The 22,570-nt window shown below is 41.8% G+C and overlaps 1 protein-coding gene across 2 annotated transcripts in view; it reads left to right on the forward strand.

The window, feature by feature from the left end:
* The first annotated feature begins 823 nt into the window (after positions 1-823).
* The window catches only part of LOC103394634 (homer protein homolog 3-like), a 29,072-nt gene continuing 7,325 nt past the window's right edge, over positions 824-22,570 (forward strand). The window contains exons 1-4 of one of the 2 annotated variants that reach the window (XM_025064037.1): positions 824-1,298; positions 13,945-14,101; positions 16,290-16,421; positions 17,173-17,280. In XM_025064037.1, the coding sequence (XP_024919805.1) occupies positions 1,294-1,298; positions 13,945-14,101; positions 16,290-16,421; positions 17,173-17,280 (402 nt within the window). In that variant the 5' untranslated portion in view covers positions 824-1,293. The remainder of the gene's footprint in view (positions 1,299-13,944; positions 14,102-16,289; positions 16,422-17,172; positions 17,281-22,570) is intronic. The other variant, XM_008332050.3, reaches the window with a different exon arrangement.

The following is a 22,570-nucleotide window of genomic DNA, read 5'->3' on the forward strand; positions in this document are numbered from 1 at the left end:
GGAAAAAAAACCCAACAACTTCCTTTTAAGGGAAAGAAATCACTGTCAGACCAGAACGAGAGTTTGCTGTATCTGACTCTGCAGGTGGAACGTCAGAGGAGGGAGGGAAAGTGATAGAAAAGATTGGTGTGGGCAAAGGAGATGGGGAAATATAACTGTTATTTTTAAATACTGTCAGACAAATTGCTCTGATGTCATGATGACAGCACAGCAACAGAGTTCACCATAGAACGAGTGTTAGCAGCAGTACCAAAATGTGAATTAGAGCAACAGAGTTCACCATAGAACGAGTGGTAGCAGCAGTACCAAAATGTGAATTAATCATAACAACAACAATAATAATAATAATCAAAATAATCACCATTAGCATGACCATACCATAGCAATTCTAATAATTGACAAAATGTTTATGTCCATTCAGTGGAAATATCTGGGGTGTTTAAACTTTTATATTTACAATGTTATTACATAATTATTTAGTCATTAAAAATTTTAATATTTTTAACATTTTACATTTTTATATTTTGTTATGAAACTGTCTCAGTTTCTGTGCATTCGTACCATTGAATATTTTTTATTTTTATTGTTGCTCTAATTTTTAATTCACATTGTTATTCTTCTATTTTACAACTTTGAAAAAAGCTTTATTTGCTGCGAACCGTCACTTTGCCGTGGATCCTTCATCTGTCTTTTCACTGGGGCACAGGCCAATCACTGGATTATAATTCATATCATGACATTTCAGAGGAAAATGATAAGCAGGCAACGGTGACTGGATTGTACTTTGCATTGTGGCCACAGGGAGGCGCGGGAGAGATTCATGTACTGTGAGGGATCCCAGTGTGAGCTGGCAGGGAGACGAGAGGGGAGAACCGCACAAGTCACTGGAGAAGGTTGGAGCTAAAAGTGTTCTGCCGCCAGACTTTCATCGACGTCCATCTGTCTGCGTCGCCTGCAGAACACAGATAAAGCTAAGGTTTACGGTGCGTAATTACGCACGGCTGAGAGGGAAGACCGGCGCTGTGTTGCTGTGGACATCGGCGGACAAAGGGAAGGCGAACGAGCTGGAGTCCAACAACTGACTTGAGAGCAGAGCAGAGGAGTGCTGTTGGAGAGGAAACCGGGGATCTGGAGTCGGAAGTGATTTGTCTTTTTTTTCTCCTCTTCGGAAATGTAACTTTGTTTCAGGATCTGCGGCACAAAAATAAGCAAGTTTGGGAACCGTGAAGAAGAGAGGCAGAGTGTGTTACTGAGAGGAATATTTCCATAAAACAGCACTCCGATCTTCAGAGCATGGGGTAAGTTGGAGATTTGTGTCAGGAATGTCTGGAACTGATATGTGTTGAAATGGAAAAATGCATTCAAAAGTCAACATGTGCCGAGTCGGATATTCTGGGTGTGCAGGGGTTTGGTCGACTGGAAAACACATATTTTGGATCTCACGTGTGAGGGTGAGAGAGAGAGAGAGAGAGAGAGAGGGACAGAGTGAGAGAGAGTGAGAGAGAGAGAGGGAGGGGTGGTGAGAGAGGGAATAGACTTCGAAGTGATTTGTGTCACGTTGTAGTTTTCACAGATATTTTTGAGACTAAAACCTACAGTAGCTACATTAATGAAGGTTTGACTGAAGTCTGGTGTTGGCCGCCACTCGAATGATGGCTGTGACTGTGGTGAGGTCAAACATAAGGGGCATGTTCTCTGCTCTGACTTGTTTCATGTGTGTGTGCTGGACTTGTGATTATATGGTAATAAAGTCTAACAGAGGTCTCTTACACATCACCCAGTCAGATACAGTGATTTCCTGTTTCCTGCTGTCATGATGGTCGTAACACACACACTGACACACACACACACACACACAGAGAGAGAGAGAGCGAGCCTATAAAGTGATAACCCAATAACCCAGTAATAAATGTCACTATCAATAACCCAAACCAATACATCCCCAAAATGCAGACATTTTAACCAGTGCTGGCAAAATAAGCATTCTCCTTCCTGCAGGGGGTGCTGTAAACACAATTTGGATGCAAGATAAAGCAATACAGTATATGGTATTATTTGGTACCATGTATATACAGTAGTGTAGTCTGTACAGCTTCAGATTTTGTCATTGCTACTTTGCAGTTATTCCTGCTTGAGCTGAAAGTTGTCAAAAAACAACAACAACAACAAAAAAGGAAATTTAAAATGGAGTCAAACGGCAGAATCTGTTTTGATTTAGATGTATTAGCTCACAGCAGTGATCCTCCCCCCCGACCCTAACACCTGACTTCCTGTCCAGGTTTTAGCTGCAAATTTGTTAGCTCACAGCAGTGATCCTCCCCCCCTGACCCTAACACCTGTCCAGGTTTTAGCTGCAAATTTATATCCTTTTTGTTGCATTACTGCCACCCAGCATTTCAGGTTTCCACTGAAAAACAATCCACCCAAACATGTCCTGACCACTGCACACAAACACAACATCAACTAGTTTAGGTGGAGGAGTCACTAAATGTTCAGGAAACCTACTAAACCAGGTTATATATTTCATTTTCTTTCCTACAGACAAAGTCTAAATAAAGAGGGTTAGCCTCACCAGGACTAAATTTAGGTGAACATCAGGACGACTGCTCCTAATGATACCAAACATTGCCCCCAAAACTGTGAGACAAATAGCTACACCCCCTCTCACGCAGACTCACCTCCATCTAGCCAAACAGACTGACTAAAACTGTGTCCCTAATATCATCCCAAATGTGGAAAGCCATAACCGTAACCATGCAAATTAAGAGCGCCGCAAATGAGGTCCCACCTCATTAGGACCAGACAGTGGTCCCCATGAGGGACACTGGCCCAAAGAAGTCCATCTGCATGTTAGCATGGACTAAAGGGTAACTAACAAAGACACTGTACTCAATACATGCACTGATTGTGCAGAGACTTCTGGGGGGGCGGGGGGGGCGGGGGGGGGGAGGGTTTCGTTCATCCTCCCACGCTTCAAGGACATTCAGATTGAGGAGAGGAACTTAATTGAAGACACTCTTTGAATGTAAATAACTGTTTGTCACAGTGTGACGGACCGGGCGACCTGTCCTTGGTTAATTCTGGACAAGTGTCGCCTGGGATCGACTAGCACTCTCCCCCCGTGACCCTTAACGAGAAAGGCAGTTGATGAAAGGGACGGTGCGTGAATGGGATTCTGCTCTGAGTTCTGAGTGCGGTCGCGCTGCTTTGTGAGACTCCTGTGTGTGAAGCTGAGTCTCTTCACCCGAGTGTGTGTGTGTGTGTGTGTGTGTAGTATGAATTATACATGCGGTGAAACCAGTCAGCCTGGTGCAACTACACCTGAACCCTTCTTACGTTCCCTGGTCTCTGCCTCTGCCCTCTGGGGTTCAGTGATACTCGCAGTGAGACCTCGATGACTGCATGTTCAAACGCACTCTCACGGTATCACTGACCTCACGGTACGGTGTACGCCACATGAAGGTAAGTCTGTTTGTGGAGATCAAGTGTTTCCAGCTCTAATTAGGAGGACTGAACTCTCTGGACTAAGACTGTCTTGACAATGTGCTGTAAATGGTTCATATTTTGCAGAATTTTTTTTTCTGTTGTTACTATTTTGTGCTTCGGTGAAAAGCACATTTTAGCATCAACACTTGTCACTTTTCTCAAAACTCACATGGGAACAAATTGTATGTCAAACCAGAGCCAACCTCAAAACACACACACACACACACACACACACACAATGTCCTACTTTCAAATAACAAGAATCCTGTTACTTTTTTAGCGGACAAGTTATCCAACTTTAATGAATGATGAGAACATATTTTGGCTGAACTATTTTTGTTGAACTGAAATATACTGATTTTATTTTTAAAGAAATATATTTGACATTTTTCTACCAAAATAAAAACTGTGGACCTTGACTGCTAACAGCAAAACAACATCACAGGAATCACAGTCTGCTTTCGTTGATAGACCAAGAGGGGCGCGTCCTGAGAGCACCCCCTGCTGGACGACACCTTATCACACATCAAAACAACTTCAGAACTTGACCAGTAATGGGTTATTTTAGTAAAAAGTCTCAGCTTTGGAAAAATCAACATCTGAACTTGAAACATATATTTCTTTCCTCGGCCAACTGTGTTTTTTTTAACTGTATGTTGATTCCCTACTGGAATAACGTGGAGCGTCTTCTCCCTCTTGCCCTGCTGCAGAAGAGGACTTGTCTCCGAGCTGTAAAATGTACCCACTACACCGAGAGAGGTACCAACATACTGCTTCCTGTTTGGTGTTGTTCTGCATGACAGGGATGGGCGATAATTAAAGCACACACTTTTAGATGATCCTGATCACCTGATCACTGTCCTACAGACGTTTGAGTAAAGACCTGAATAGTAAAGTCTCTGATGCGGCTGAAGAATATGTACAGGATGTACATATATGTGTAAATACACAGCTACTCCTTATTATATTGATATTAGTTGCTTTTTTGCCAATGTGAAATCAGCATCATTTTATGGATCATCAATTTGACATTATTTTGAGAACAGGTTTTTTTATATATATATAACCAAGTGATCTTTAATATCCGTTCTTAAATCGCCCATCCCGACTCCATCGACCAGTCACATGCCTTGGAGGCCAAAAATCAACCATCATCACGTTGTCATGGCGTTAACCCTTCTGCTGCCATAGTGTAGTGAGTTCTGATTCACACAGTGAAGGTTTGACGCCTGTCATGACGTCAGCATGGTCCCCTGCCGTCGCCTCCTTGTGGCTCCCTCATCACATCGTCTCATAGTTTTTAGATTTGTTCTGTGTTCGATCTCTCGATCATGTTTTGGAGAGGTCTGTTTTGCATGGTAGTTTTGGAGATGCTGTAAAATATTACTCCACAAGTCTAGATACTCACGAAGAGTCGCTGTGTGTGAAGAGTTTCATTTATTATTGAGATGCATCTTCAGCCTGCAGGACAGACATGTACAAAAGTCTGAGGAATTGTGGGAAAAACCTCACCAAACAAATCATTTTGTTTTGCAGCCTTTTAATTAGATTTGGTGTGGTCATATTTGCACAAAATGAAGCTAGGACTAAAACATGTCTAAAGAATAGCCCACTCATCAATTCAAGGTGTAAAAAAACGGTCATTTTAGTCCATAACAAATGTCGTGAGATATTTTTCAGAAAGCTCCTTGAAAAATGTGGAGCATTGTTAATATCACGGCACTCGAAACATTTGGCTGACCCACTAAAGCACAGATCTGCTGATTACACTGAGGCAACACAAACTCATCTATTACCTCTTTATTTACACGCTCTGAGAAAATGTGCAAATATGGACTTTATTTTGCTTTTTATTCCAACAGTTTCTGGGTTAATAAAAAGCCGGTGCTTCAGTTTACATATAGGGATCTGAAAACTACAATTAACACTTTGTCGTTTTCATCGAGGTTTATCTTGAGTTTCAGTGTGAATTAGGTTGATATGTTGCCATAAAATAAAAGATGTTCTTCCTAAAAGTCCACGTTATTCAGTAGTATTATCGCATTAAAAGGCAAACCCTGGTGAAAAGTGGTTTATTTAAGTGAATATGACACAAATATTAGCCTGAAATAAATTGACGTAAATATATTTGACATTTTACCCAAAACACAAATCTCTCATAAAATTCGGTACTACTTTTTTTTAATTTTTTTTTTATACAACATCACATCAGGCTGAAGTGTTCACTCTGGCCAGGTTGATCCACCCTCCCCAGGGTCAGGCTGATATAAAACATTTCCATTGTCTGTGTCCTCTGGGCCGAGGAGAAGAGCTCAGTGTGGATTTTTATTTTTGGAAATATCCGCAAATACTCGAAACAAACAAACTGTCATCTACAGTATTTCTTCTACTGGCGTTAAAAAGAGACCTGAGTTAAACGTTCAACTCTCTCTCTCTGTGTCTCTCTTTATCTCTCTCTCTCTCTCTGACCTTCATATCCAGAATACAAAGAACACTCTGCATTGTGCCACCTTCTCATTTTGAAGAGGGAGTAACTCAGAAGTTGAACCCATGAAAAGCTGACCTTCACATAACTCAGATAACTCAATAGCTATGATGAAACAAAACAGGGATTCCCAAAGTGTGGTGCGCGCACACTTAGGGGTGTATGATCTGCCACTAGGGGGTGTGCGGGATAAAAAAAAAATCTGTGCTGCAGATGTGGTGACTCTGTGTTCAGGCACAATCTGAGTTAATGTTTTAAACGCTGTGATCTGTAAGTACGTAGCTGTAGTGGCTCATGTTGCCACACGAGGCACTGTGGGCTGGCTCGGGTGTGTACAGTAGACACCAGGCTGCTGGATCTCAGAGGTCAGAACAGACGGAGCCCTGAGGGAGTTTTAGGAAAACAATGAAGAAAAGAAGAAGTGTTTCACTGTTCCTGCAAAATAACCTAAGTCCCTGGAGACTTTTTTTAATGCACATCCACTAGAAAAACAATTCTGTTCTTAAGCATAAATAGAGCTGATGCTTCAACTTATAGTTAATGTAAACATGGATTCAAAAACGAGGACGAAGCAGCTTATTCAGTATCATTGTTCCAATATTGCTCGGCGTTATACAACTAAGGATGTTCTTTATACATGGCAAAGGTGATGTAAAAAAACACAATGTCTTTATCGTGAATTTTGTTGATAAAAATCTGTGAATAATAAAGACTGAAAGTGGTTTTGGGCCACAAGAAATGAAAATAAAATAAGTCATTATAGTTAGAAACGTGTTGTTATCAGGCTCTGTTTCGACAGAGCAGTGATTCATCAAAAGTTCCAGCCAGTTGCTGCTTGAGGAATGACTTTATACAGCTATTAGATTATTAGTATTTATGAAGTTAACCTTCACTTTTGTTGTTTTTATAAAAACTTCCTGTTATTTAACATTGGATTTATTGACTTTCAGCGTCTCATTAAGACCTTACAAACATGACCTTGGAGGACCTGGTGTCCAGCTCTACCTTGACCTTGAAGAAACCTGGGTTGACTCTCCCAGCAGAAGGAGGGGGGAGGGGTGATGATGCACTTATGTGCTGTGAAAGTGCAAAGTCAGCCCAATTAGTTCTTTTTTCACTTATTTTGCTTATGAAAAGTTCAGCCAACCGTATTATTTTTTTCCCTCACCAGGCAGAGAGAAAGAAAAAAGTCTTGACATTTAAAATCCCTGCAGATCTGTATGTACGTCCATTCTCCCTCTGATCTGCTCCTCATTGTCACCTCGTCCCTTCTATCACGTCTCTCTCTCTCTCTCGCTCTCCGGTGCTGTCTGATTTACTCAGTTCAGGTGTGTGCGTTTGACTCGTACATGCTGTAGGATTTTAGGCAGATCACAGACACTGAAGGTTTTGATGTGTGACAGTTGGAGAAGTGTTTCTGTCTGGTGGTGTCTGCCTGCTGAGACAGACAGACGGACAGACAGACAGACAGACAGACAGACAGACAGTCAGTCAGACAGACAGACAGAGAGACAGACAGACAGTCAGACAGACAGACAGACAATCAGACAGACAGACAGAGAGACAGACAGACAGACAGACAGTCAGTCAGACAGACAGACAGAGAGACAGACAAGCATACAGACAGACAGACAGACAGTCAGACAGACAGACAGGCAGACAGACAGACAGTCAGACAGACAGACAGTCAGTCAGTCAGACAGACAGACAGACAGTCAGACAGACAGACAGTCAGACAGACAGTCAGTCAGACAGACAGACAGAGAGACAGACAGACAGACAGACAGTCAGTCAGTCAGTCGTGCTGCTTCTGTTTTTCACACATCAGAGATCCTGTCTGGTGAAAGGACACTGAGGTTTACACAAATCACAGGAGCAGCAAAAGAGGAATAAAGAAGTGGTGACTGAGATTGGAGGAGGTGTGGGTGTTGTGGGGGGGGGGGGGGTGTGTTTGGGGGCGTTCACACTTTTGGTGTAGTCAGATTTACTGCAGTAAAAATATGCAAGGGACAACTCTTCTTCTCTTCTAAACTTCAGGCCAGATTTTAGCTGTGAAGAACAACAACACCTGCCTTTGTTGTTCAAAGGGCAATGTAACGAAATGCAGACAATCCAGTCTGGAACATTCCAGGCTGTTTTAAGTCAGGAACTACAAGAAGGACAAGTGGAACAACTGAAATACCATCGCATGTCAAAATAATTGTCACATATCATTCATTTCTGCCTGAAAAGAAAAACTATTTAATGACCAGTTAATGACCAAATAACACCTCCTTTCAGAGACACACTTGGACCATGAGCCGTACTTTGGACATGTTTAAGATGAGAAAATGTGCAATATTTTTTAGGAAATTAACAGTTATGTCCTCTCTCCAAATCAGTTGACCAACACGTCAATAGTCCTGTTGCTCATTTTCTTTGGGTTCTAAACACATGCAGATTAATTTGACTGTGGAATTTGGGTTTGAATGGTTGACGTCGATTTCCAGAAAGATTAGCTCCAAGTTGCAGCCCTGACAGGATCCATTGATCGCTCGGTCCAAACCCAAAGTACAGCTAACGTTACAACCTGAGGACACTTGCCTGAAATCTACCATTCATCAGGTGACATCTCTATTTTCCTCTCTAATACACCACAGACATAAAACCAGCCATATTAGTGAAATGCTTTAACATGTCGACACATAAAGACTCATTCCTCCCAGGGCTGGGGGCCGTCCGTCGCTCCGCTGCTTTCCCTGCTGTTTGAGGTCTGATGCAACGTCCAAATGGAACAAAGTGACCTTGCTTTCAGCTGCGAGACCGTACTGTGACGCAATCACGGAGGAGCAAATTGTATTTATCAGTGAACCACAGGGATAAAATGACTTATGTCCGTGCTCACTGTTGACGTCAGGTCACACTGCTGTCAGCACAGGCGCAGACACTAAACCAGAAAGTAGGTTCACCTTCACAAAACACGTTGTAAAACCTTAATAATCAGGAAAAGGAACAGAGAACGTTTTCACTCACACCGACTTTTCCTGTTCTGCTAGACGTGACCAACAGGCTTTACTGCAAAAGTGAAAATATGAGTGACAAACATTTGTTTTTATCAAGGCTTTTTGTAGGAACTGCAATATATATACAACTATATATATGTACTGCATATACATATGTACATGTGCATATACATATATGTACATATGTGCATATACATATATGTACATATGTGCATATACATATATGTTTTACGGCACGAAGAGAAGGAAAGTCCAGTTGCAAAACAAACTGTCTCTCCAGTTTCGAAACACTGAAAAGTATTACTTACAGAAAGAGGAAATGACACATTTCTAAACTTGCCTCTGTCTCAACTATTTATTGTAGACGGCAGGAAATTCATTTATTTTCAACACAGGGAATTAATTTGGCCAAATGAAAAAGAAAAAAAAAAGTTCCAGTAAAGCAACAAATATCTAGGTTTACTCTATTACTTTTCTATAAGAGTACCAAACCGCTTTTGTTTTCCTTGTCAGATCTGATCAACTGATCGTTTGTACCACTGTACACGGCACTGTGGGAATTTAAGACAACAATTCCACCTGAGGAAACCCTAGCTTCAGAAAACCACACATTTTACAGTTTTTCAACTAAAACTTCTACTTTATCTTCTGAAGTTTGCCTAACCCCCTCCCCTCGCCCCCCGCCCTCGCCTATAGTAGAACATTTTATGAATCCGACAGCTGTGACTGTAACTTTTCGCACAGTGGCAAATGTTCTGTGATGGGACGATCGTGGAGGTAGCTGTTAAAATTGACTGTCCTAGTTTAATGAACTCAACACGCTGCTCGCCTCAGTTGCTGCGTGTCGTGGATGTACGAATTAATTCCTCTACAGGAGGCAACCGTCCTCTTTATGATATGATGCGGTGCTAATTCGAAAGTGAGCGCGGAGGCCTGCGGGGGCAGCAGCCGCCGCGCTCAGAGGCGACGTCGTAAAGACAACTTGTTTTGTGACAGCTGCCCTGTAGAAAGGCCGGCCCTGGCCTCTGCGTCTCCCAGCTCACCCAGATGGAGCCATCACAGAAATATCTTTGTTTACGGTTGTTGCTGCAGGGCAGCAGCCAGACACCGCTGTGGAGACATTTTTCTGCTGTTTGAATGTGAAGCTCCAGCAGAAACAAACTGTTTGTTTGGGCTGAGCCTGACTTCTCATCTCTATCTTTCTTTGTGTGTGTGTGTGTGTGTGTGTGTGTGTGTGTGTGTGTGTGTGTGTAGCCCATATGCCTGAAAATCATCAGTATGCTTTATGGCACTTAATTTATCATGATTGTGTAGCTGACGGCCTGAGGGCTGCCCGGCTCCTTGACTGTCTAACTCTGCTTTTATTTCATGTGGTCGGTGGATTTAAAAAAAAAAAAAAAAAAAAAGAACTTTCCTCTCAGACACTGCTGGTTTATTTTTTCCGCGCTTCTACAATGACAGAAAATTAAACCAAGGTTTTTGTACAGCAAACTTTCAGCTTGTTTGAAGTGGAGCGGAGTGTTTTTAAGCAGCGGCTCGGCTCCACATTTACATCATCAAACAGCCGCGTGAGAGGAGCTGACAGACAGCAGTGGACCTGCGCTGCTACTGGATAAAAAGACGTGCAGTAAAATAAAATAGAAATGTCCCATATTGGTTTGGGTGGCTTATGTGTGTGTGTGTGTGTCCAAACTGCCTCTGGGATTCAGAGCTGCTGGGCTCAGATCCCAGAGGAGACGTGTCTCCTGTGTCTCCTGTGTCTCCTGTGTCTCCTGTGTCTCCTGTGTCTCCTGTGTCTCCTCTACGCTGCACTGCGTGTGATTAAAGCAGAACAGCTTCTTGTTCTAAATAGATGAAGAAGTACAGAGTGCTGTGTCTAATGATGAAACTCCCAGTCGATTGAAAAGTTATTTGGTTGAAATAGTCCGGAAATGTTAAGATACAAATGCTTAATTTTTAAAAAAAAAATTTAAGTCGTTGCAAGGACACGTTCCACTATGAGACTGTGGTTCTCTTTGTATTTACCTTTGAGGCGCGATTGACTGATAATACTTCAGTTTTATTCCCTCTGTTTCTGACTGATGCTCTGAGGAGTTTATATGTCTGTTGAGGTCAGATTTAATAGACGAAACTCCAGGTTTTTCTCCTTCTACGGTGGAAATCAAGGTTAAGCCACAGAGATTAACGGACAAACTGAAACACATGTAAATAAACACTAATTCTCTGATTAGATTCTAAATGGTCTTTTTAACGTTGCCTCTGAATGCCTTTAGTTTCTGGAGATGAACTAGACAATAATTCACCTTAAATGAGTGACATGTAAACTAGTCAAAATGATATAGAAATGTCTGATTAACTCAAGATTTAAATAACTCTTATTTTCAGCTATAGCCGATGCCAGTGCCTTACCCTCCCCTCCCGCCTACAGGCCATTTCCCACTGGACACTGGTCTGGTCATGCATGAAAGTGACCTTTTGATGAGGCTGTTGATTTAATTTGGGTCAATAAGCACGACCATCCCTGGACACTGAGACTACAGGGAGTTAGTGGTCCAACATTACGACCCATATAATTGGCATAAAGAAGAGGCGCGGACCTCGAAGACGACGATGTTTCCCATCGCTCTGCTCAAACAGACGTCCAGTCACTCTTTAAAGAACGTGTTACATTTCTAATCCCTTTAATTAACGGCCTGAGCTGATAATCCAGACACGGTTCTGCACCGCACTCCAGCCTGGATGAGGGACAGTGAGTCTGTATGTATAGGAGGGGAGAGAGGGAGGGAGGGAGGCAGGGGCGGGGGGGTGCACAGTATATGTACATGGTGTGTGGTACAGCAGTCATTGATCCAGACGACATCACTCACAGCAGGAGGTCAGCTCCTCTTTGAACATGTGTGTGAACTGGATGTTTGAATCTAACATGCAGTTGGACATATTTTAAAGTCCATGTTTTTCCCTGTGTTTTCATGCAAATAAGTACAATTATATTAGACAATATTCATATTTAATGTCATATAATTTGACAAAACATCACAAACATTAAGTGTTTGTGCATTTTCTTCCTTTTTAAAATTCTTCAGGTTTGGCCAGATTGGACCCCCTAGCGGGCCAGTTTTGGCCCACGTGCCATATCATTGACACCCCTGGTTTAAATGATACCGGCAACAGTAGGTTTTTACTGAAGGCTGACTGCAGCACACGACTTGCTATGTTACATATTACATATTTACTTAAGATATGAGTGGAATTTTCACACCAATGTCAAGAATTGATGATCCACGTGGTCACCTGACCTGTCACCTGACCTGTCACCTGACCTGTCACCTGACCTGTCACCTGATAGTGACTTCAAAAGCACTCCCTTTCATCTCGTCTGAGAACGATGCTCATCACAAATTGTACGTCCGTGTCCAGGCAGCTTATTAAATTTTTTTTTTTTTTTTCACATTCCACTGAAAGCATTCACTGCACCGTGTCGCCGCGGTGCTTCAAGCCGTCAGGTAGGAACGCCTGTGTCCACCAGTCATTTATGTTCTGACCGACACAAAACTGATTCCATTTAAAGATGCCCACTCTCAGAATAATTATTAATTCATTATTCAAAAACACACTATTCTATTGGAGGAGTGTCGTTCACTGCTGTCTGTTTCAGAGGAAGTGACAAAAGAGTGCCTGTGTGGCACCGAGATCCAGGAAGGAAGAGATAAAATGATTATAAATAGATCAGGATCAGAACTTTTTTTTTTTTAAAAAAACACTGCCGCCATGTCTGTCAGCAGGTAAACTGAGTTTAGGACCTTGTTATAAGAACATGCATGGTGATTTATCACTGCAGAGAGCACAGACGTCCTTCAAAAATCGGATCAAATTAAGAACAAATGTACAGATGGAAAAACAAACGGTAAAAACAACACATCACTAACTCCGACCTAGTTCCATTTTAGGTTAGTCATTATTAAGTAGGTCTTCAGCTGCTTCCCAATACACCTGGCTGGAACATAATCACCTCCCTCCCTCCTCGGCTGCTTCTCTCTGTTGGCGCTTGTTTCTAAGTCCATTATTTGTATGCAAATGTACAGTCATTCCAGCCGAGTGCGGCAGGAAAAGCGAGGTGACCCATATAGTTCACGGTTGGTCCCCCTTGGTTAAAGAACAGCCCCTCCTCCCAGCCCCACTAATTGACGTCCAATGGGAAGAGCTCATTATGTGCATTAACATGAAGGAAAGTCAATTGTCTGTTAAATGAGGCAAACATTTCTCTAACGTGTCTGTTTCTCTTCCCGTCACACTGTGAGTATTCACGCTTCCACACTGTCTCCACAGTGAGTGGACGTTTGTGTAAGGGTAGGGGGAGCGGGGGGGGGCATTATACAAACATACAGTGTATTGCCCCCATTACACAAAGGGAGGGGGGCTAATCCTCAGCCTCATTTACTCGATCAGCTCCGTTACATCACTATATCAGCGGTGACATCACGGCTGTGAAAAACGAGGTCACGAAACGTAATTAGAAATGTTGTCTAATTAGCAATAACAACAGTAATAATGTTATTCATTCTCAACCAATCATTTTTATCAGAGTAGTGAAACAAATATTTCCAATGTGATATTTTAATTCTCTTATTTGTTATATGTCGTAATAATGGAAATAATTCATTAGATTTAATATTTATCAAAACTGATTTTTTTTATATATATACAGAATTATTATTTTTTTATAAATACTTGGGGGGATGTTTGCAGTTGTTGCATGCAGTATTTATGAAGAGCCTGTACTGAGTGCATGTGTGAATGTGTTTGTGCATCAATATTTACTCATACATCTTCACCAGTCCAAATGTGTCAAAACAGATCAGTGGAAAAAACACAAGCTCAGTTTCAAACTACAAACACTCATCATTACATTGATTCAAATTAACCAGGTCTGTGTTTTTGTTTTTTGTTTTTTTTTCCTGTTGTGTTTTAAAGGGAGCAGCCCATCTTCAGTGCCAGAGCTCATGTCTTCCAGATCGACCCGGCCACGAAACGCAACTGGCTGCCGGCCAGTAAACACGCAGTCACCGTGTCCTTTTTCTACGATGCGACCCGAAATGTGTACCGCATCATCAGTGTGGGCGGGACTAAGGTGAGGGACACACAACTGCAATACCATGTCACACCACATGGGGGGCAGGAGGTTGTCATTGGCAATTGCAAAAGTGCACACAGTTCCAGTGACTAGACTCCTATTGGATAGTGCGAGCTGTCAATCACAAACAGTGACACCAGCCTGAAACTAAAACATGCGAGCTGTCAATCACAAACAGTGACATCAAGTCTGCCAAGTATTTTGCAAAAACTTTTCCAAAACTATTTTCTCGTACGTGGTTTTAGCACTTGTTTTTACATAAGGCTAACACTAGTTACCAAAATGTGATTATAGACCGAACTCAACTTTATCGTCATTTTACTGCAGGCGTGAACCACGATAGAACGACATGGTGTTTTCTGCTTAGTAACAGCAACATTTGTTTAAGTTAAAAATATATTTGAAAAAAATATATAAAGATGACAGTGTGTATAGTATATGTACTTTCCTGGTTTTTACTTAAGACCTGAAAATAAACAGAAAGTACGTTTTCTCCAGCAGCAACAGTTCATCATCATCGTGCGCCTCGTTAGAGCCTCATTAAGAGCAGACATGGCAGTAATATAAACATGATGTATGGTTTTAATGACGACACAGAGACAACGAGGTCTTTCATGTGAAAACAAGAGACAAAAAGAAACAGAGAAAGTCACAGAAGTGCAGCTGGTGTCAGAGACGACACGTTTGGACGAAGATATTTCTGTTCAATAAAGGAGGGTGCAGGCTTTGTTTATTTGTTTAACACGCAGCAGAACGCTCTTTCTCCAGTGTGTGTGCTGGTATTTCTGCAGCACAGTGTCGTCCTGTCTTTTAGCAGCCCACTGTGTGAACTCCACAGATTCCAACAATACATAGAAACAAATCCATTTTCCCCAGATTCACGTGTGGGAGTGGATTCATCAAGTGTTGTCAGTGTAATGTGTTTTTTTGTTGTTGTTTTTTGCCGCAGTCTAACTAACTTAGGTAATCTAACTTTAAAGCAGCAAAAATATGACTTTTTAGCACTGAGGTGGAGTGAGTCGTAAATAAGACACACAGCTGTTCCGTGCTGTTATCGTCTGAGTGTGCTGTTTTATTGTTCTGGCATTAGAGGCGTTGGGAGCAGAGACTAATGAAGTCCGCATTTAGCAACAAATCCACCTTATCAGACAGTTCACCTGACGGAGCCGGAATAGATTATTGCACAGCGCAACAAAACTGTGCAGCAGGCCTCCTCCCTCTCAGCGCCGCCACATTGATATCTTTGTCTTCATCTGCAGTAGATGCTTATAATCTAACTGTGAGCGACACGACAACGGAGGTTGTGGCGATTGTAGTTAAGGCATCTGCAGTAGATGCTTATAATCTAACCGTGAGCGACACGACAACGGAGGCTGCAGGTTCTGTGGCGATTGTGGTTAAGATACCGTTTGGTACTTTATTAAACCTATCAGTGATGAGTGACCTTCACTTCAGCCTCATCGATGTAACCAGACACTAAGTAGTGGTCAGGGATGAACAGACGGCAGATCCAAACATTGATCCAGAGAAGTTGTCACCAAAACATGACACGTCTGTTCTTCCTTGTTACATGATTTTTTTCCCCTCCTGTTTAAAAATCACTTTCTTTTCATAAGAAGCTTTTGTAACGTGTGAAGCCGTTTCACAGATGCATTAGTCAAACAGTGTCTAATGCACAACACGTCACACAGCTATTAAGGAAAATCAATTTCAGTCCCAGCATTGTGTCCACCACGGCACCTTTTTCCCAGTCAATGTTTCTAAGAGCTTTTTCTTCCATCTAGTTACTAGATTTTCTCTATTAAGTGACGACTGATCGTTGTCACTGTTGAAAGCATTTCCCTCCGGGGAAAGACCACCCTGCTCTCCAGCTCCTTAAAAAACAGAAATGAGATCAGACATTCACACATTTTCACTTCTAGTTTGGATCCAGAGCAGCGACAGGAACGTGGTTTTATTCACTTTTTGACCCGGCTCTTTGTCTTTTCTAACTGCAACAGCCTCCATAATGTTACAGGAGCAGCATCACATCAGTGACACTGGTTCTCTCTCCCCCTTTTTTTTTGTTTATCAGTTTAGCAGAGTGCCTTCATTTAAAACAGTTTCTTATTCTTATTGTTTTTACTACAAATCACAACCAAACTTCAACAGTTTATTCACTGTATTTGTTCCTTCTTGGTGCCAGGCCATCATCAACAGCACCATCACCCCCAACATGACCTTCACCAAAACCTCACAGAAGTTTGGGCAGTGGGCCGACAGCCGGGCCAACACTGTGTACGGCCTGGGCTTTTCCACAGAGCAGCAGCTGCAGCAGGTAAATATCACACACGGACACGGTGCCAACACACAAACATAAAACAACAACAACAAAAAAATCCTTTACCGTCTTTACTTTTTTTTATATGTATCAGCAACATTTAGTAACCTTAAAACCAGCGTTGTCAGTGCAACCTCTGTGCTTAGAAAAGGAGAAGACAGCAGAGCGTTGTGCTGAGGGTCTGAGGGTCCCTCTAGAATATTCGGCCCCCTCTGAGAGTAGAGTCAAACTGATTATGCTGCAAAAAAGGACAGTGATAAAATGATACGGGCACTTGCTCTCACTTCATCATCACCAGCCTGTGGTGCAGCAAAATCAGATTTACACAAACACCAGCATCAACGTTCCCTTATTATGGAGAAGGAAAAGTATCTCATTTAAAATATCTGTTTGATGCACAAGAGATGACAGGGAATTATTTTGGAAAAACAAACAGAAAGGAGCAGCAGAAATGTAACGTGACTCCTTCAGTCTAATAAAAAGTAGAAAGTCCAAAACACAATCATAGTCACCAGGATCCACCGTGAACAGAGTGTGTGTATATTAAATATATGCTGCTCAACATCCTTTCATTTCTTGACTAAAAGGTGATTAGCACACAGGAAGCAGTACTTCCTTTCAAAATCAAAAGGTGATTAGCACACAGGAAGCAGTTCTTCCTTTCAAAATCAAATCAAACTTCTCCACAGAGGAGAGGTTTCCCTGCCACAGAGTCTGTCTCACGTCTTTGTCCTCCGTCCACCTGTAGTTTGCAGAGCAGTTCAAAGAGGTGAAGGAGGCGGCACGACTGGCCAGAGAAAAATCTCAGGAAAGGTTTGAACTGGCCAACCCCGGGCTCAGCATCGCAGCTCCCCAGGTAAAACACCACTGGCCTTCATCAAACATTCATGCTTCTGTCTGCTTGGGCTTTTTTTCCTTGTAATTCTTGGCTGGACTTGGCAGCTAGGAATGGATTCCCGGAGGTACTGTAGGTATAATCAACCAAAATAATTAAGTTATAATTGAGCACTTGTATGGGAATATGTTACATCACCGCGGCAATTTGTGAGTAACCTTAGAGCAGAGCCATAAATCAGATCATGAACAGTTTCTAATTGTCTTTAATGAGAATTTACTGAGAAGCTGAAGCTTATTCTCAACAACGCAGAATGGGCTGAGGTTCAGTACGGATTTAAAACAAAGAAGGAAAAACGTCTGTCTTTGTTGGGGTCGTCAAACATGCTGTCTGCCCTGGCCCTGCCTTACAAAGATGAGCTTTTCTGGTTCTTCTTGTTTTCTGCATTTACTTAAAATTAAAAAACGAGTAAAAACATCAAGTTGAAAATAAGTCAGAGGTTTATCTTCAGTTAGTGGAACCAGTGTGTCTGAACGTCTATATTAGTTACGAGAGTCCAGTTAAGGCAGTGAGCCGTGAGAAAGATTAACCGTAGAATTTTGGTGAATTGACAGATTTTATTATTAATTGGAAGCGAGATTTCTTCTGAGTACAACATAAATATGACTGAATGAGTTGTAAATGTCCAAACAGTGATAATGAAACAGGAACCTGCGGCGCCAGCGTCACTGACAGGGGAGCGATTAGAAGCCAATCAGTTTCCTTATTGTTTTTTTAACGTAAACATCATCGTACACGTTTCCCATCTGGCTGCTCTGTTATTGCTCTCATCATTTAACTCTGTTTCAAAACAGCGTTCCTGACAAATAGAGACGGAGACAGAGACAAATAAGGAGAGAGGGAGAATTAGTTTGATCTTTAATTAAAAGTATAACTGGCGGCGCCTGTTGTACTATATTTTATAATGTATTTATTGAATGCTGGTGTTAAGGCTCCACTGGTTGGACTCCAAAGCAGGAGGACGATCTTTGAAAATGTTGGCAGGGAAAAGAACTTGGACAGGGTCCACTGAAACAGACTAAAGTACGAAATAATGCAGAGCTAAAGCTAATGATACATGCTCCACTGGTACCAGGAAATTTGTTTGTTGAGAAGAATGAAAATTATTCTGACCCTGAAGGAGGAGGCGAACCACCAGAGACGAAGAAGATTTGTTTTCTAATCGTTGTTGCTGAGAATGGGGGGAAACGAGAAAGAGAACACAGGTGACATGTTTCACCCCTCAGCACAAACAAAATTAACCACACCCACTTTTGAATAAAGACAAATCACTCAACGATTGTCAGACACCACACGAGAAAAAAATTGCGGTGAAAATATTTTAGCGGATAACGTTGAACATGCAACTGCTAACTGCGCCAACATTTTGCTCAACAAAACCAAAAGATTCATGACATAAACAGTAAGTTAGAAAACAAAACCAAGGCTTTTGGGGGCGGGGGGGGGGGGGGGGATGTAGGGGGGGAGGGGGTGGGGGGTGGGGGGGGGGGGGCGGGGGGGGGGTTTGTATTAGAAGTATGGATGTTACAGCTAGGAAACGAGAAATGAAAAAAAAGGACGACAGATATCAACACCGTGTGGGTGTGACAAACTGTTGCCTCCAGTTTGTTTTTTTCACCTTTCACAATGTCAGTGAAAGTCAGAGTGACATTTTCTGGGGCAGTTTCTCTGACATTTGCTGGAAGGCCATGACTGTGTTTCAATTAGACAGTTTCAGTTGTGACATATGAAACTCATGTGTCATGCAAAGACGCTCCGTCTGTCCCGTGTCTCTGGGGTTTTGTCTCAAATGGCAGTTCAGAGAGTTTGTTGAGAATCCTGGTTGTTGGTGATGTGGCTCCAGTGTGTGTGGAACATCACAGAGTCAGTTGGTGATTAGGTCTGAGAGACTGCACAGCCTCTCTGTCGGCCTTGACCTCAGTCCTCAACTGATAGTTTGTCTTGTCTATTTCTCTAGTGCAACCGCAAGAAAGAAAAGAACATTGAGAAGTGTAGCAAAAAAACAATAAAAGGTCAACAATTCAAAAAGTCCAGAAAAGGAAACAGAACACCGTTTGTTCAAGCTGCCAGTGGAAATATTGTTGTTCTCAGTCCCAGTTGAGTGTTTCACAAAAACAACTTTTGGAATCCACAGTCTTTGTGATCAGACTCTCCTACTGACAGTGGTGGGTTCAGTTCTACCATCCACCCTCTGCAGCTGCAGGTGGAGCTGGAGCTGTGGCCAGTTCAAGCTGACATTAGTAGAAGCCAACGGTAAACACTTGGCAGCGTCTGTCAGTGAACAAACACACAGAGTAAATATCATTCCCACTAACATTTAACTAACATTCAGTCCAGAGACTACAAACAAGAGTAAATCCATGAGGCTGTCTGCAGTCGCTGGATTGTTGGAGGAAGAAGAGAATTCAAACAGAACACGCACGGACGTGCACGCACTCCTCACATCGTGTATTCCTCAGCTGTTTTCCTTAATCCTTATTATACATACAGATCTTAATAAGGACCTGGTTTATAATCCTGACTTCAAACCTCAAAATCAACAATAGCAACTTATCAAAATAATGTCACAACAAGTTTAACCCACCAGGAGCAAACACACTTTTTTTGTTATGTTCTGTCTGGGCCTCACGTAGAAATGTTACCAATTACAAATACAGCACATGTCTAATCTTAAACCATTCTCTAACTTACATCTAACATTAATTTAAATCCTAACTTCAAACTAAATATTAAACATCATAATAACATCCGACTTAGTGGGGACCATCAAGATGTCCCCATAAGACAACGTGTCCACTGAACAATAGTATTTTTAAGAATAATGTCCCCACAAGGGCCATGTACACACACAGATACACACACACACACACTCAGATGATGAAACATGAAAAACTCACACAACATGGTAATTCATTTCATCAAGTAATTTAAATTTACGTCTTTCCTGCTGTGTGTGGACATGCTAACTGCTAACCGCTAACCACAGCATGGCAGTATTTTTGCCTAACAAATATGAAACATACGGTTGTACTGAACAGTAAACAGGAAATCTGGCTGCAGGGAAACAGCAGTCAGTGTCATCTGTGATGTCACATGACCATCCAGTTGATTTGTTTTTTAACTTTTACTCTAAATGTGATCACAACTGAAACAACGAGTTGCTAACAGAGACCTTGATATCATCGAGTCTAAAACAAATAGTGGTCTGCTATCATCTGATGAGCTACGCTAAGACTGAAATGCTGCCCAGTGGTGTGTACCAGGCTGGGGTTTTTTTCTTGCTGCCCAGTGGTGTGTACCAGGCTGGGTTTTTTACCAACCTAATTAAACAAACGTGTCCAGTTTTGTTTTTCCAATCCAAAATGTAAAAACAGTCCTAATGAAGCAACATTACAGCTCATTATTATTTTCTCAAATCTTTACGCATCCTGCTTCGTTGTTATGGTGTCCATTTGTCATCGATAGCCGCGCTCAGGTAAATATACTCTGGCACGACGTGAATGGTTCCGTTATTCACCGCAGCAGCAGCCTGAAGGCAGTCTCTTCTAAAATCAATAATCATCTCTCTGCTTTTCTTTGTCTTTAAAAGCGGGCCGCTGTCTAGACACCAGTTTTAAAAAGGTTGTTTATTTCCAGGTATGTAACTGTCCTCATTTAGTTCAGGGACCAATCAGAACACCAGCCTCATCATCTGCAGATATAATGAGTGAACAGTTAGCCTGATGACTCACAGTCACTGCTGTTTAATGTGAACAATGTGGAGAGAGAGAGAGAGAGAGAGAGAGTGAGAGAGAGGGCATCTATCCTGATACTGTTGCCTTTTCAGTAAGGAAGTTCTATATCCACCATTAAAGGGGGGGTTATCTCCCATAATGCTCAGTTTTATTGGCTGATAGATCTACCAGGAAGGACAGTTTACATATAGAATGTTGGTGTTTCCAGAAGGTTCTAACCTGGATTAGAAGTGTGACAAAAGTCCACTGTAGAAAAAGAGAGAAAACGTCTGAGGTCTGAGGTCAGAGGTCAGCGACTCTACATGAAGCCCAGATGTTGCAGTCAGCGACAGTGACCTTCGACCCCGCTGGTCGTCTGCACAGACTTGACAGAATAATAACAACAGTATTTCAGGAGCAGTGGTGCAGCGTGTGGACTGACAACAGTCGTCCGTCCTCCCTAAGACAACGTCATTGATTTTGTGTCAGACCTTAAACGCGTCCACGTTTCGGTGGCTGTTGTTACATCTCTGTAAATCTGATCCACTGCAGCCCAATGTAGAACATCTTAGTGAAATAACACACAATCGGCGGTGTGTGATTTATTTTTACACCGCGACTATTAATAGATGAGATGGAACCGAGTGGAACGCACTTAAGACGTCCTGTTGGGAAAAGGTCTGTTTTTTTAATGGAAGTATTTGGTTAATTTTAAATCAATGTGACCCTTAAACGACTTCATTTATGCAAAGTAGAGAGATGGATGATTAGTGACAAACTAAAAATTCATGCTGCACATGTATTAACTACTGAGAATTACTCGTTATTACATACCCTTTGAACGGCCATTTAAAGTTTTGAATTTATTCAAGGCTTTTCATTTTTTGTTTTTTTTATCATGCTCAAATTATTACAAAGACTAATATTTCCACAAGATGCTACTTTTTAAATGTTGCGCAGTAGCTCTACTGATATTTTGAGCATTTTTACGATCAAAACACGGTCGTAAAACCTCACCCCAGAGTTGGAGAACTCGCTCTAAAAACTGATGTATGAACTGTTTCAGGAGAATTGTAATATTATACAAAAAAACGATCAGTTCAAAATACTGACCCTGCAAAGTCACCTGTTATTAAACCTACATGGCTTCAGTGGCCATCCTTCCATGTAGTTCTTACAGTTCTCATCTTGTTTTTGCATTCATAACATTTCCTCCTCATTCTCTCTGTCGTTTTCTGTTCAACATTTGTCTATTATCTGCGCTGTATATCTGTTTATTAATAATTCAAGAGCAACTTTGTTTACATGAGAAAACAGCTCTTTGGACGCTCCTTTTTTATGCAGTATTTAAAGCAAATGTACAGAGCCAGAAGCTCAGACTCAACAACATTTAACATTTCAATCTTATTCATTATTTAAGAGCATAAATTTAATGGTGGTATTTAGCCCCATCTCTGGAAGTTTTCGCAGCATTGGACGACACGTGACACCCGTGTGATTTTGTTGTTATGTGTGTTTCTCTTCATACTACTCTTCAT

The sequence above is a fragment of the Cynoglossus semilaevis genome, chromosome 2, assembly GCF_000523025.1.
Source record: "Cynoglossus semilaevis isolate Cse_v1.0 chromosome 2, Cse_v1.0, whole genome shotgun sequence".
Classification (NCBI taxonomy): Eukaryota; Metazoa; Chordata; class Actinopteri; order Pleuronectiformes; family Cynoglossidae; genus Cynoglossus; species Cynoglossus semilaevis.